At 39.9% G+C, this 15,709-nt stretch overlaps 1 protein-coding gene across 1 annotated transcript in view; it reads left to right on the forward strand.

Annotated features, from left to right (window-relative positions):
• slc1a1 (solute carrier family 1 member 1) overlaps positions 1 to 14,754 on the forward strand; it is a 30,357-nt gene extending 15,603 nt beyond the window's left edge. Inside the window, exons 7-11 of the mRNA XM_044098202.1 lie at positions 5,869 to 5,976; positions 12,151 to 12,273; positions 12,364 to 12,558; positions 13,002 to 13,136; positions 14,254 to 14,754. Coding sequence (XP_043954137.1) covers positions 5,869 to 5,976; positions 12,151 to 12,273; positions 12,364 to 12,558; positions 13,002 to 13,136; positions 14,254 to 14,494 — 802 coding nt within the window. The 3' untranslated portion in view covers positions 14,495 to 14,754. The remainder of the gene's footprint in view (positions 1 to 5,868; positions 5,977 to 12,150; positions 12,274 to 12,363; positions 12,559 to 13,001; positions 13,137 to 14,253) is intronic.
• Positions 14,755 to 15,709: the final 955 nt, after the last annotated feature.

A 15,709-nucleotide genomic window follows, 5' to 3' on the forward strand; every position in this document is an offset into this window, starting at 1 on the left:
CAGTCCTTCATGGTGTTTCTAGTTAGGTTTATTTTTTAGTTAACCTAGGTTCTGTCATTCTTGTATGTCTGAGTCTGTCTAGCTTTCTTTAGTAATTATAGTTAGATTATTTTCCTTTAATCCTTCTAGTTATTCCTTATTTCAGCCTCCATGTAGTGTTTCTAGTAAGATTTCTTAGTTATTTTATCATCCTAGATTCAGTTATTCTTGCGTCTGAGTCTATGTATACATTTCTTTAGTGGTTCCAGTTAAGTCTTTCTAGCTCCCCCTGTAGTGTTTCTTGTTTTCCTATTTTGTCACTTTAGGTTTAGTTAGTCTTTTTGTATGAATCTATGTCCATCTTTCTTTAGCGATTCTAGTTATCTTATTTTTTTATTTAGTCCTTCTGGTTACTCTAGCTCTACGTTCCTTAGTTCTTAATTCTAGATCAGCCTTTTTATGCCCGAGCATAAGCGCTACGAAGGCCTATTATAATCGCAAGACAAACCAAACTTAGTGGATGCGTCAGGACTGCGAAAAATTTGTGTATTTTGAGGTCCTGGCAAAAATCACACAAGAAACGGATCAACGGCATCACCTGGAAACCCTCCGCATTGAACTTACTTCATCGTAGAGACAGGAAATTTGGTACACTTGTAGAGCTCCCCACGATGCACAGAAAATTCAATTAAGTCAAACAGGACATCGTCCATTTTGGACTGAAGTTCAGATTCAGTCTTCGCATTTGATCAGACTCCTTCTAGCAAATTCGATCAATCGGCTTCAAACTTGGCCAGATTGATCATAAGGCATAGTTGATTAAAAGTTATTAAAATGGTGAGTTTTCTGCATGCTGAAGGGGCGTTACCAGGGGTCAAATTCGCTTACTCGCCATGAAACACTAAACTGTTATATCTCCTACACAAAAACTCAGAAGAGGCACCAAACTTTAAGCCAGCAGGCAGCGTAGACAAACTTCATCATCATGTCATTTATGTCACTTGGGACAGGTTTAAAGCTATATGAACCAAAGAGTAAAAGTAAGATATCCATCAGACTTCCAGTTGGAAGTTGGCAGGGATTATGTCATCAATTAATCATGTGAATGTGATGAGGGCTGGTCTACAATGAGTCATAGAAAGTCTGATGAAGCTGTGACCTTGCATGTCAAAGTTATTGCACTTTGATGTTTCCTGGCGAATAGTCAAAGTTTGACACTTAGCCACAACCTCATGCTTTGATGTATGAGAAATCCTTTGATAACTTTTGACCTTCAATGTCTCAAGAGTGGAATCGCAAGTGATCGTGGCCAAACTGCTCTACAGTTCCCATTCCATAATGTGAGATGGGAGAAACCATAGGTTGTAGAGTTCTGAAACTTGGCACATATGTAGATCCCCAAAAATCAAGAAAAAAAGTCTCTTGGACGTACCCCCTAAAATGCACAGGCAGGTGGCCATTTGGGTCAAAGGTCAAATTTTGGCCATTTTTCAATTTTACTCTTGTCCACCTTTAACAATCTAGTCCTAGGGATTTCAACCTATCGGCTTCATTGTTGGTCTGAATGCAGTTAAGGCATGGGGCTTTAAAAGCTATCTATAAAATTTACTTTTTGTATATGTTCAGGGGGTGTGGTAGAATGGCAAACTTGGTGTACTCACCAAAATAAATGGAATGCTATAACTTTCACACAAGGGTGTAGGTTTGGTCTAAGTTTTGGTGGGACCTTACAACTTACTGACCCCCTCTCACCCCCACCCCCTGCACCGACCATTTTTGACCAGTGGTAACCTGGTTTGTATTCACACTAGCTTAACTTAATTTAAGACTAACACTTCAAATGCCATATTTACTGAGATAATTTCACAGTTGTTTGTTACTATGCAATAGCCAGCCCCGCCCTCTCCTCACAACTCCTCGGGCTGACTACTGACCAGTTCTCTGTCTAACAGGTCCGGAAAATCTCTAAGACCTGGGTCTTACCCTGAACAAGATCTATAAGAGATAATCTGTTTAAACTGGTGGCGAAAGAGACTCGTCTAGCTCTAACTACCTCCTATCCAGAAGTTATGACCCTTTTCAGTTAAGAAACAATCAACTGAGTAGCCCTCACAGCTGCCTAGCTTCAATAACCACTTCTGTTAACGGTAGCTCTCTTTCTAAAATATAACGTGCACTTAGAACCGGCTAGATATTATTTAGTGACTAGGATTTAAGTCCCAGGGTCATTATTTACACTCACCAAAGGAAAGTCCGAAGCCACCGCATTACTAGAATCATGTATACTGGTTTTATAAATAGAAGAACTGTGATCCAAATGACTGAATTAATTTCAATGTCCACAACCTAATAAGAATTTTAAAATATATGTATTTATTAAGCAAGCTTTAGCAGGGAAAATGACAGGCATACAGAATTTACTTGAGGTTACCATACAAAGAAAATCAATAAAATTTAGATCAATTTAGCCCTTACCTAACAACCTCCCTACACTGTCATCTTATCTATCAAATAAGGCTTTGGGGTGCGGCACAACTCATACCCATCGATGGAATTGGATCTGGGCAACAGAAGCCCCTGTAGTCCTTGGTCAGAGTCTTTATCCGTGAACATAAATCCTCCTCGGTGTTGAAGCAAAGTGAACTGTCCGTTACATCCAATCGCACAGCTCTCTATTACTCCTGTGATCTTTGTTCAAAACCCCAAGTCTGTTGCGATGTATTTTGAGATCTTTGGGTCGAGCGCAGAGTGTGGAATCTAATGAAGAACCAAGGCAGTGGGTCGGTGGATCTCGCCCTCTTAGTCCGGCGTGAGGTGCTCCGTCGTCCTCCTTGTGAGGTGCTTTTCTTGGTTCCAGGGTGTGGTCCTCTGCTGGTCTTCTTGCTGCACTTGTGTCGAGTCTCAGCGCCGGGGGACGAAGAACATCGTATCACCTCGGTCTCATGGTTTTATACTTTTCTCCCTATCTATGGGAGTGTACCTGTTGAAGGTTGCGCAATAACGTTCTGTGACATTTGTAACTTGGGTCACAATGACCCGGTTGCGAGATAATGTACTTGTGACACTTGTGACTATTGGAAACTTTCCGAGATACAGCAGCAGGCATACTTGTGACATTTGTGACTATTGGAAACTTCCTGAGCCGCAGCAGCAGGCAGCTGCACATCCAAACCCACTCTTACATCCTGACCACATCCTGTCAGCAGCAGGCATGCATCTCACATCCTGTCAGCCCGAGAGTTGCTAAAGTCGCACTCACACCTCACCTCACTTCTATACAAAATTTATAATGTTATGATAACCATAATTTATTAGTTGCTCTTATTGTAATCTTAATGTGAGTTATTACAAATGTTTTCTGTAAAGAAACCAAGAATAATCCATGATTCTTATTATTTAATGTCAAAGTTACAGTTACTTGTTTTACTTGTAAGAGTACCCACTAATGTAAGTGTAAGTGTAAGTATTATTACAAGTAAACCAATATTAATATAAGTATTTTACTTTGAATCTTATCCAATTACTCACAATGTTTAGATTTCTTTCTTTAAAACTTTCATGCTAAGTAATAGTCTGAACTATTTTTATAAAACTGCAGGCTGGAAACTTACTTCCTCTTTTTCCAGGAACCCTGCTCTTCCTGTTTCATGACTTTCTCTTTCTTGACTATGATTTCTTATGATTAAGTAGAAAAAAGTAGAATTAAAGCAAAGTTTGCAAGAGACAAAACAACACACACACAACCAGATTGATTTTATTGACACTTAAGTCTAATGTTGGATCTAGATTTTACTTGAGTAATTAATTTTAAAGATAACTTTATTTATTTTTACTGTTAAACTAAAATCTCCAGCATGGGGAAGTGGGATGATCTCGGATTTTCGTGACACAGTACATTACATATCTGAGAACTAACACCTCACCTGGAGCCCTGAAGCTCCCGGCACCTCTCCATCGATCTGCTCTGCCCCTTGCTCTGCTGTCTGAGCATCCTATGTGAAAAAATGTTACATAATTAACAGACCTATTCTACCTCACATTCAGTGCTGACCTTACTAAACACCAGACTTTACAACAAATGCGTTGCGTGATAGATATCTAAGTTATGGGTTCACTCACTGTACTTACAGCCGAGGTAGCGAAATAACTTCTAATGTCTGTCATCCTTTTCTTTTTTGGTGGCGACATGGTCTCGGAGACTCATAATAAATGTCAAACTCAGAAGGAGACGCGTTCACTTTCAGCTCCATGGACCAAGCTTCCGTTCCGTGTGTGGCCAGCTGGCCGCCGCCTGTTGCAGCTAATCAAAGAACGTAGATCCACGTTCTTTGAGCCAATAGCGGCATGGGTTGTCATAGTTCATAACAGCAAATTTTAAAATGAATGCTACCACTGCGTAGTATATTGAAATATTAAACTAATCAATGTAGATTTTCGTTTATTTATTTTGTTTTTGTTAAAAAATACATATGTTTTTTTTAATTTTTTATTAATATGGCAAAAATTGGTCGGGACTATTTTATATCCCTTGAATATTGGTCGTGACATGTCACGACCGTCCATACCCAAACCTACGCCCATGCTTTCACATAAAGACTCAGTTGGCACCAAACATGGCATGAGTGATCCTGGTAGGATGCCTGAGAATGTTAAGTTGCCATAGTCTGATGTCATCTAAGCCTCACCCCCTCAGAACAGGAAGTAATCTTTTTTAAAAGCTCCATCTCTAGCTCTCTTCACCTAATCAAGATGGTCTTGTGTCAGATGACAGATAACAAGTTGGTCTCACTTGCTTTAAAGCGCCAATAGGGTTCAGTGGAGGGCGAGTCTGTGGTGGCGCGGCCAAGTGACAGGTCACGTCGCAGCCATACATTTGGCTTTAGATTCCACATGTTTCGACTGAGCTGCACCAAATTCCCTTTGATTGATCCTTGTCCTACCCCTGACAGGAATGCAGTCCAATATTTGGTGGATGTGGCCTAATTCCTCCACAGCACCCTGTAGAATATTAAAAAAATAATAAAATCAGCCCCAAGCCTTGCTTTAACCCAGAAATGAAACTTGGTACACGTGTATCTTGTCAGGACCAACAAAAAAGTCTCTTGGAGCCATGGTCCAAACCTAACAGGAAGTCGCCATTTTGTCTGTTTTATTGAGATTATATCTGAGCGAACTTGTCCAACACTTAGACACTTAGCTGCGAGGGCCTCCAACTCTGCTTGAGTTTTAATTTCTGTTTAGGTTTGTTTATGATTTTCCTCATGTCTTGCCAGTCCATCTCATCATTTTGCTCATCATTCTTCTTGCCTTGTGTCTCCAGTTTGCTTTGTTTTGGATTTCCTTGTACCCCTGGATTTTGTTAATTGATTGTCTTCATTAAAATATCTACAGTATACTATGTCTACTGCGATTGGGTCCACTCCTTATGCACATCATGACAAACAGACCCATTCCAGAGTACATGAATACAATTTGAAAAATATTTCTTTTTTTCCCCCTCCAGGGGGTCTATTGTGGGCTCTAGTGTCCCTTATATGACAGTAGGCTGACAGAAAAGGGGGAGAGAGAGGGGGGAAGACATGCGGGTCCGGGAGTCGAACCCGCGACGGCCACGTCGAGGACTTAAGGCCTCCAAATGTGGGTCGCGCTATCCCCTACGCCACCACAGCACGCCCCCTGAAAAATATTTCTGATGAAAAACAAAAGCATTTAACTCTGAGCAATTAAAGGGGGATGAATATATAAAACAGATTTCCTGCAAATTGTTTTATTGTGCTATTAAGGCTGTCTGTGGCATCTATAGTGAAATATCAGGGGCATCAATGATTTTTGTATATGTATATATTTCCTGTTCTAATGTTTCTAATTCTAACTATGTGTACTTTTCAGCTATATGCCGTTTGGTATCCTGTTCCTAATTGCTGCAAAGATCATTGAGGTGGAAGACTGGGAGATCTTTAGGAAGATGGGTCTTTATATAGTGACTGTGCTGAGTGGGTAAGCTGCCTCATTACTCTGAATCCACCCATTCCAGGCACCAGGATTTATTGCTGACATTTGGGTCGACTCTCCCTTCGGTGATGGAGTAAAAGCTGAGCTCTTGGTGGGCACTGATAAGGGCCAAGGACATTTAAAACTGCTCAACCTGCAGATGCAGTAATGAACACTTCTAAATCTAAGTGACACAGTTTGAGTGCACTGTAAATCTTCTCTTGTTAGGTCAGAGGGTGAGTCAAAGGTTCCAAACACTTCAGACTTCAATATAGTGCTCACACCACTGTGTTGTGTTGCGCAACACAACACAGTTGTTCTTAATGCTATGCTGCCTTAATAAGGCAAAAATGCATTCAACTAATTATGTTCACTTACCTTGAACAACTGTAGCTCAGCCATCATTAAAGTCTGGGGCATTAAATCAGTTTTCAAAAGCACAAGCAAAAACCGCTGTGTCGAGATCAGGATGCCAGTGTTCAACAACTTATGCATCCCTCCTGGTATCAGACGACTGAATTACCTCCTCGCATCAGGATCTCTCATGGGAAGGTGAAGTACTGCATGTGGACGTGGGAGAGCACCTCAAACATCAAATCAACAACTTCTTAGTTTCTCCGGCAGTTAATTTTCACCTAAAAAATTTGCTATGTTAATATAAAACACATTTATTCACCTAAATCAAGTGTCTCATATTTCAGTCCTCAGAGCTTGCTGTTCCAGAGTCAAATTACTTTCTGAGGTTCCAGTCAAGATCTGAAACCTTTAGATATCTCTCTGCTTCAGCACATCTGGCTCCAATGAGCTCATCAGCAGAGCTCTACCAGTGGTCAGTGAGTGGGAGGTGTGTGTCGTACCCCATGAACAAGTCACCACCTCATTCCAGGGTAGCACAAGCTGTGTTTCCTTAGCAAGTATGCACAAATCTTTGTCTGTATCCTGATAATGTTGAAAAAACACAATTTTGACATTGCAGTGTTTCCATTAAATCCATCCATCCATCCATCCATTTTTTTACACCCTTGTCCCTAGTCGGGTTGGGAGTTGCTAGTGCCTATCTCCAGCTAACGTTCCAGGTGAGAGGCAGGGTACACCCTGCACAGGTCGCCAGTCTGTCGCATGTTTCCATTAAATAAGAAATAAAATTTAAATTACACATGAATAAGCTTGATCACATATATTCATAATTCAGCTATGGTGCTGGCTCTGATCATCTATCAACCAATCAGAGGAGACGTTGGGGTATTTTTAAGGAGATAGAGCATTAAGCCCCACCTACATTGGGGGCGGCTAGTTTGCTGCGTACTGGTGCAATCATAGTCTGTGATTTTAAAGAAGAGTTATAGATTTAACACATTCAAATGATGCACAATTCTTTATGAGCTGTGCGATGCTGTGAGAGCTCTGGTGGAGCCAGCTGCAAATTTTCTGATAAAACAAAACCAAACCGTCATCCTCCTTCCACTTCCTGTTGTCTTCATGGTTTTTGCCAGAGGTAACAGCCACTTCTTGATCACTTAATTTTATGATGCCAAAAAAGTGTCCCCATTTTAGTTTTGCGAAATATAGCTATTTTGATATAGGCTATACGGCTGAAAAACCACCTCATCCTAGCTCAAAAATATTTCTAGAAAAATTGGAGAATTTTTGAATTTTTTTAAATTTTTTTATTAGGTTTTAACGTCAAAATACAAAATGTGCAAAAATATATGAACAAGATATGTAGACTTTTTTCTATAACAGAACCGAACAGAAGTCGTACAGTACACATGGATAAGCCTTTCCAAATAAAATCCAGAGGAATAAGATTAATAGTGAGAGAAAAAAAAAAAAGGGAGGGGGGGGGGAGGATTTAAGAAAAAGGTGCATCAATGGGTATTAATGACAGAATAAATAATTTGATAAATAATATGATAATGTAAATAGAAAGGTCAGGCAAAAGCAAAATTTAGTTGGACACCATACGGGACGGCAATGTCTGACTAAAATCAAAAAACGGTTGTCAAATCTTTAAAAATTTAGTTGTGGAACCTCGTAGGGTAAATTTAATCTTATCAAGTTTACTAAAGTGTAAAGCATCTTTGATCCAGATTTCAAATGAGGGAGGTAAAGCTGATTTCCAGCACAGCAATATTCTACGCCTTGCCAACAAAGTGAGAAATGAAACCAGATCAGCCTTAAGTCTTGACAAAGAAACCGTCTCAGAAAGTACACCAAACAATGCAGTTAGGGGATCAGGCTGGATGGACATATGAGCTACTTCAGACAAGGCTGCAAAAATGTTTGTCCAATATTGCTTTAGTGATGGGCATGACCAAAACATATGGATCAGTGAGGCAGGTGTTTGATGGCAACGATCGCAGTCCGGACTAACGTTTGGGTATATTTTAGAAAGCCTGGCCTTAGTCCAGTGAGTGCGATGCAGGACCCTACACTGAATTAGTCCATGTCTGGCACACAGTGACGAACCATGTACACGGTAAAAAATTCTATCCCACAAGTCATCTAGAAACAGAAAACCCAAGTCCTCTTCCCATGCCGCTTTGATTGAGAGAATTGGGGACTCACGAAAACAGCACAATCTCTCATACAAACATGAAATAGGACCCTTTTTCGGTGGGGGAGGTGACAAAAGTTTACCCAAATCATTAACAGGAGGTTTAGAGGGAAAGAGAGAATTTTTTCCTTAACATAACTTCGGACCTGTAGGTAACGAAAAAAGTGGCTCTTTGGGAGGTCAAATTTTGCAGAAAGCTGATCAAAGGAGACGAATGTACTCTCCTCATAGAGGTCACCAAAGCTTTTGATACCATGAGAGAACCAAACAGAGAAAGCACTATCGATCATAGAGGGCCAGAATAAAGGGTTCTTGAAGAAAGGAGATTGTAAAGAAAAAAAGTTAAATTTAAAATAGCGGCGGAACTGAAACCAAATTTTCAGAGTCACCCTCACCATTTTGTTGTTCGGAATTTCAGCACCTGATAGCAATTTGGGAGCATAAACTAAAGCAGACAAAGACGATCGTATACAGGATGAGGTTTCCAAATCCAACCAAGCCGGGGCACTGTTAAAATCATTTGCCTTTAACCAATAATTAAGAATTTTAATATTGGATGCCCAATAATAAAACATAAAGTCCGGCCATGCCATTCCACCCACACTTTTTGGTCTCCTAAGATATGATTTACGAATTCTAGAGGGTTTATGATCCCAAATAAATCTAGTGATGATTTGGTCCAGTTTGCTAAAGAAAGAAACGGGGATAAAAACAGGGACACACTGAAAGAGAAAAGAAAACTTGGGAAGCACGTTCATTTTAATCGTATTAATTCTCCCAGCAACAGATAAATGAAGCAAAGACCATCTATCTAGGTCTTGTTTGACCTTGTCCACCAATGGCTCAAAGTTAAATTTAAAAAGTTTGCAAAATTTACATTTGACCTTAACCCCTAAATATGTAAAACCATCAAGGGCAACCCTAAATGGGAGAGAAGCAAGTGAATATTTTCGAGCCACCGAATTCAATGGAAAAATTTCACTTTTGCCAAGGTTTAGTTTATAGCCAGAGACGCGGCTAAATTGATCAAGAGTTGAAAGTACAATAGGGACTGAAGAGGCTGGTTTAGAAATATAGAGAAGCAAGTCGTCGGTGTACAAGGAAAGCCGTTGTTCAATGCCTGATCTTGTGACCCCACTTAAATGTATATTGGATCTAAGTGAGATGGCCAATGGCTCTATAGCTATTGCAAAAAGTAATGGGGACATGGGAAAACCCTGTCTAGTGCCTCTGAAAAGAGGAAAGTATTTAGAGTAAATGGAATTTGTTTTGACAGAGGCAAGTGGGGAAGTGTATAAGAGCTTTATCCATGAAACAAACTTATTACCAAATCCAAAACGTTGAAGTACATAAAAAAGGTAACCCCACTCCACTCTGTCAAACGCCTTCTCCGCATCCAGACTAATCACAAATTCAGCTTCACAAGAATCTGTGGGGTTATACAGCACATTAAATAACCGTCTAACATTGGAGAAGGCATATCTCCCCTTAATAAATCCAGTCTGGTCAGGACTGATCATAGAAGGCAAGACAGTTTCTAAACGGAGGGCTAAAATTTGGCGAGAATTTTATAGTCTACATTTAAAAGAGAGATTGGGCGATAGGAGCCACAAGATAAAGGATCTTTATCCTTCTTCAGGCTCAAAGAAATAAAAGCCTGTAACAAGGATGGTGGGAGAGTTCCAGTTTCAAATGAGTGCCTAAACATGTTCAGCAGGAGGGGAGCCAATTTAAGACTGAACTTTTTATAAAATTCGACAGGAAATCCATCCTGTCCTGGGCATTTTGAACTTTGCATAATATTAAGAGCACGTAGAACTTCTTCTACAGCCAAGGGCTCTTCCATTTTAAGACTATAAGTTCGGTCTAGTACTGGAAAAACAAGGTTATCACAGAAAAAGTCCAGAGACAAAATATCGAATGGACATTCAGACACGTATAATGACGAATAAAATTCTTGGAACTGGTTATTAATTATTTGTGAATCTGAAGAAATGCCATTGTGAGTTTGGATCTGTGGGATAAAATGTGTTGCTGACGCGTTACGTATAGTTCATCCAACTGCAGAATTCGAGTTGTAAGTTCTGACAACTTTGCCTTTCTCTGTTTAGTTTCGAAACTACTGTAGGATATAATCTACTGTAGGATATAATCTGTCCTCGTATAAAAGCCTTAAAAGTCTCCCACAAGAGAGAGGGTGATGTACCTGGAGTATCATTTGTGGCAATGAAGAAGTCTATTTTTGAAGTAACAAAGGCAACAAACTCATCATCAGACAACAGACGTGTGATCAAGCGCCAAGGAACAACAGAAGGAGAACCACCTCCCAACACCAGGTCCAATGTCACAGGAGCATGATCTGAAATTACAATGGCATTGTGAGAACAAGACCGGATATGCGGTATCAGTCGGCTGTCCAAAAGAATGTAATCAATACGAGTGTATGTATGGTGAACTGGGGAGAAAAATGTATATTCTTTACGAGTAGGGTTAAGAAAGCGCCAGGCATCAATAACTAAGAATTCTTTAAGAAAATTATTAACAACTTTGGAAGAATATGATTGTCTGTTAACATTATTTGATGACCGATCCAAAGGGCCCAGCCAACAGTTCAAATCGCCAGCCAAGATAAGAAAATGTGAAGATAAATCTGGAATTTTGGTGAAAAAGGAATTAAAAAAATTATAATCGTCCCAATTCGGTGCATACACATTAGCCAAAACTAATTTTGTATTAAAGATGCTCCCACAAACAATAATGTATCTACCATTAGGATCAGTAATAATGTTAGAAGACACAAATGGTACTGATTTGTGAATTAAAATAGCAGCACCTCGAGATTTTTCTTGAAAAGTTGAATGATACATTTGGCCAACCCAGCCCTTCTGAAGTCTAGAATGATCTGAAATTTTCAAGTGGGTTTCTTGTAAAAACACAATTTGAGCACCCAAATGCTGTAAGTGATGGAGCACTTTACTCCTTTTAATGGGTTGATTTAAACCCTTACAATTCCAGCTACAAAACTTGAAAACCTGACTCTTTAGTAAATTATCACAATTAGATTGTGACATCCATCAATCTGTGTAAAGGATGACCCATTGATAGCACTTAAAGACCAAATAACATGTGAAAAACAGTACGACAAAACAAGAACGTTAGAACTTACCCCTGATTGCTGAAGCATCTTCCCAAACAAGATGCGCGCATACCCCCTTTTGCTAACTACTAGATACCTCTTCCCAAGCATCCACGGACCCAGTAGAACTCAAGCTCCCACCAGTGCAAAGCAGGTGTGAATGGTGCACTCACACCTAGTGCACCATTACAAGCAGTCATGTTTTGACTAGTGATAGGAAGCCAGAGTAACCAGAGAGACCTGACATGGATCCTTTCTGAATATTTATGTATTCTAAAAATATATTGCTAACTAAAAAGTGGTGAAGGATTATTAAACCTAGAAGAAATTACAGCAAAGATATTTTTGGGAACCTTTGAAAGGCCTCAGGAACCTAGAGTTATATTAATAATTCCATTCTAAAACATCAAGAGGAAGTAAGACTGCATCGACTTAATGTAAATAAGATGAGGGATAACTTAAGACATCCATCTGCTTTGTTCTACAGATTAGCTATCCATGCCACCATCTGTCTGCCTCTCATTTTCTTCATCATTGTGAGGAAGAATCCCTACACATTCACCGTAGGAATGGCTCAGGCCTTGGTAACAGCCCTTATGATTTCTTCCAGGTCAGTAAACCTTTTTTCTTTTGCTTTTCACTTATCAAAATCCTATCTGCCCATCTATAAGGGAAACCAATTACTCACAATGTGTTTCAGCTCTGCTACCCTACCTGTCACCTTCCGCTGTGCTGAGGAGAACAACCGCATCGACAAGAGGATAACTCGCTTCGTGCTCCCGGTGGGTGCCACCATTAACATGGACGGCACAGCACTCTATGAGGCAGTGGCTGCCATCTTCATCGCCCAGCTTAATGACTACCCTCTGGATGTGGGCCAGATTGTCACTATCAGGTTGGTTTATTTTTAGTATAGGTGAAAAGTATAAATGTGAGAAAAAATGTCAAGTGAAAACAACTTTAGAAATAATTTCAGCCAAAGAAGTTTAGAGCTTGAATATTGGCTTGGAAACAGATAAGTAGAGGTGCACTGATTGCAGTTTTCTGGTCGACCATCGATCACTAACTTCGTCACAGTCGGGCGACTACTGTTAACTTGTGGGCAGGTCTGTTAGTCAGCCTTTCTCACAGCAGAGCAGAATGGGACGGTGGGTGATTTTCAGTCCTTTGTGGAGGCAGACGAGATGTGTGAAAAAGGTTGGCTTCACATATATCGACTGATTACAATCTCCCAAAACTAAGAAAATTGGAGCTCATTTATAGGTACACCCCTGATGACGAGCTATCACTGTGTTTTCAGGTGTTAGCAGTAGATCTGCTTTATTTCTCTTCTTTTAGCATAACAGCAACAGTTGCCAGTATTGGAGCAGCAGGAGTCCCCAATGCTGGGCTTGTCACCATGGTGATAGTCTTAACGGCTGTCGGACTACCTGCCAGTGATGTTACATTGATAGTTGCTGTGGACTGGCTTCTGTAAGTTTTTTTTGTTGTCATCCCATATTATTACATCAACTCAATTTATTTTCACTTTCTTTGTTCTGTTAAGCCTACAAAGCCTACAACAAGGCATTCTTTGGGATTTGCATCAGACTGGTGTATGAAATCAGCCCATAAATAGCTAGGACAGATTATGAACAGATACAAGCACAAATAAAGTTCTAGAATGCACAATTCTATGTAATATTTTAACATCTTGAGAAAGTTGTGTTTGATGTTTCGGCCTTTTAAAGGACCCTAACTGGACACGAGTCCACTGCACAAAAACAAACTGCAATTGAAAGAAGTGAAGGCTCACAGCAGAACTGTAAACCTAATGGGTCTTGTGTAACCAGGGAGGACGATTGTAAACTACTGTAATGTGTTTGAGAGACTCATTCATCTATGATAGAACATATAAGTCACAGCAAGTTAGTGACAGTACAGGCCACAACCTGATAACTGTTGCCATGTGTCCATGTTCATAACTACGTTTGCCCTGTTGTGAATGCTGATCACTTGTGAAAGAGAATTCTAACCAAAATTAGCAGCAACACATTTCATACTCAAAGTTCACAAGACAGAGTAGTCCAAATACATAGGACATTCCAACTACTTCTCCTTAATGCTTATGAGTCCTTAGAGCTGGCTTCCTTCATGAACACACCTGAATCAAATTGAAGTTTTATTTCCAGGTTTCTGCAGAGTTGAAGAACTGAATGCTGTTTTGGGCACCACCAACTAAAAGATTAATTGTGCTAACCCTAAAACACTAATCATAAATATTAAAATTAAAATAGTTCTAACACAAAAGCATTACACCAACATAGTGATTAGTGGAAGTATAGTGCTAATATGCTAACTTTCAGTCAGATTTTCCCTGAAAGACTACAACCCTCAAGAATCAATTTAATTTTGTTATTATCATTTATATATTCTATTATGCCCTTAGATTTTATATTTATATCGCATTCTGTACAGTCCATATTTTATTTTGTTCCTGTAGGCTAAGTTTCTTGTTTGAAATCACTTTATTGAGGAAAAAGAGAGCATTCATAAGCAAGCATGTAAAACCAAAAATACCTGGAGACTAACTGAATCTTGTGTGTTTCAGGGACCGCTTCCGTACAATGATCAATGTTCTGGGCGATGCTTATGGAGCCGGGATAGTTCAGAAACTATCCAAGAGGGAGTTGGAGAGGATGGATCTGATTTCAGACGTTGATGTTGCTAATCCGTTCGCCCTGGAAACAACTCTAGATGACGAGGAATGTGAGAAAAAATCCTACGTCAATGGAGGCTTCACTGTCGATAAGACAGATGCAATTTCCTTCACAGAAACCTCCCAGTTTTAGCTTCCAGGTGGATCACAGGAGAGAGAAATGCCACACATACAGGAAGGATGCAACCAGCCCATCCGAGTTCAGCAACAGCGGCCTTTGTTAAGCTTAGATGAACATGATCACCTGCCATTTTGACTATTAATAACCACTAGATTCAAGTGCTTCCTTATCAATCTAAAGCTGTGCCAAGATTTTGAAAAGCCACATTTCTTTAGATAAGACTGAAAAGCTTCTTGCAAAGAGCACTTTGTCAATATATCCTCCTGATGATATATCCCGTAAGGAGGGATGTGGTGTTTGTGAGTAATTTTTACCATTTTACCATTTGTGAGTCTGTAATCAAAAAATGCATTGTTTACTCCTTGCCTAGGCAAGAAGACTCTAAATATCCCATAATGTACTGCTTGTGTAATAATTAGGGATGCTCCGATCAGGTTTTTTGTTGCCGATTCCTATACCGATTATCCATGAAGCCGATCTCTGCCGACCACCGATCACTGCCGATTGCCTAGAATAGAAATTTTTTGCTTTAGGTATAAATGACACTAGATTATCTGGCAAATTGGAAAAATGATATGCCAATAAATTCACCTAATTTAGACATAATATACATATTTTAATAGATATCTAAAACCCAGTGGCAAAAGGTGGCTATGCAGTGTATGCAACGCATAGGGGCGCTGCACTAGAGGGGGCGCAAAAAAACGATGAGGGGGATTTTTTTTTCCCTTGTCAGCATTTTAAGTACTTAACAGCTGTTAGTGTAAGAAATTATCAATAATAGAGGAACAGCACTGATTAGGCGCCCCTCCCCACCTGCCAGCCGCTCTCCCCTCCCATTTAGGTAACTTGGGCAGCGGCCCTTCGAGAACGCGCTGAGGCGCGTTTTTTAATGCCTTGACAACAGGGAGCTAAAGATAGGGCGCAGAAAAAACTCTGGGGCACAAAACGGAAGAGGGGGAATGATAAAGATGTTGGAGAGATGAAGAAAAGCTTTCCAAAGTGGTTGAAAGACAGTAGGTAAGTAATGTCAGTGTATCAACAAGAGAGTTGTAAATATTCAGGTTAGCTTAAGCTAGCTTAAAATGACGTGGTTGTTGTTGTCTCCGCCTGTGCTGAACTAATATGGGACGCGATTTATTCCGTATTGCTATAAATGTCTGATAGACTCACCTACAACATACATCTCAACAATAAGTGTAATAATAATGACCAAAACAAAACACG

Source organism: Gambusia affinis, linkage group LG18, assembly GCF_019740435.1.
Source record: "Gambusia affinis linkage group LG18, SWU_Gaff_1.0, whole genome shotgun sequence".
NCBI lineage: Eukaryota > Metazoa > Chordata > Actinopteri > Cyprinodontiformes > Poeciliidae > Gambusia > Gambusia affinis.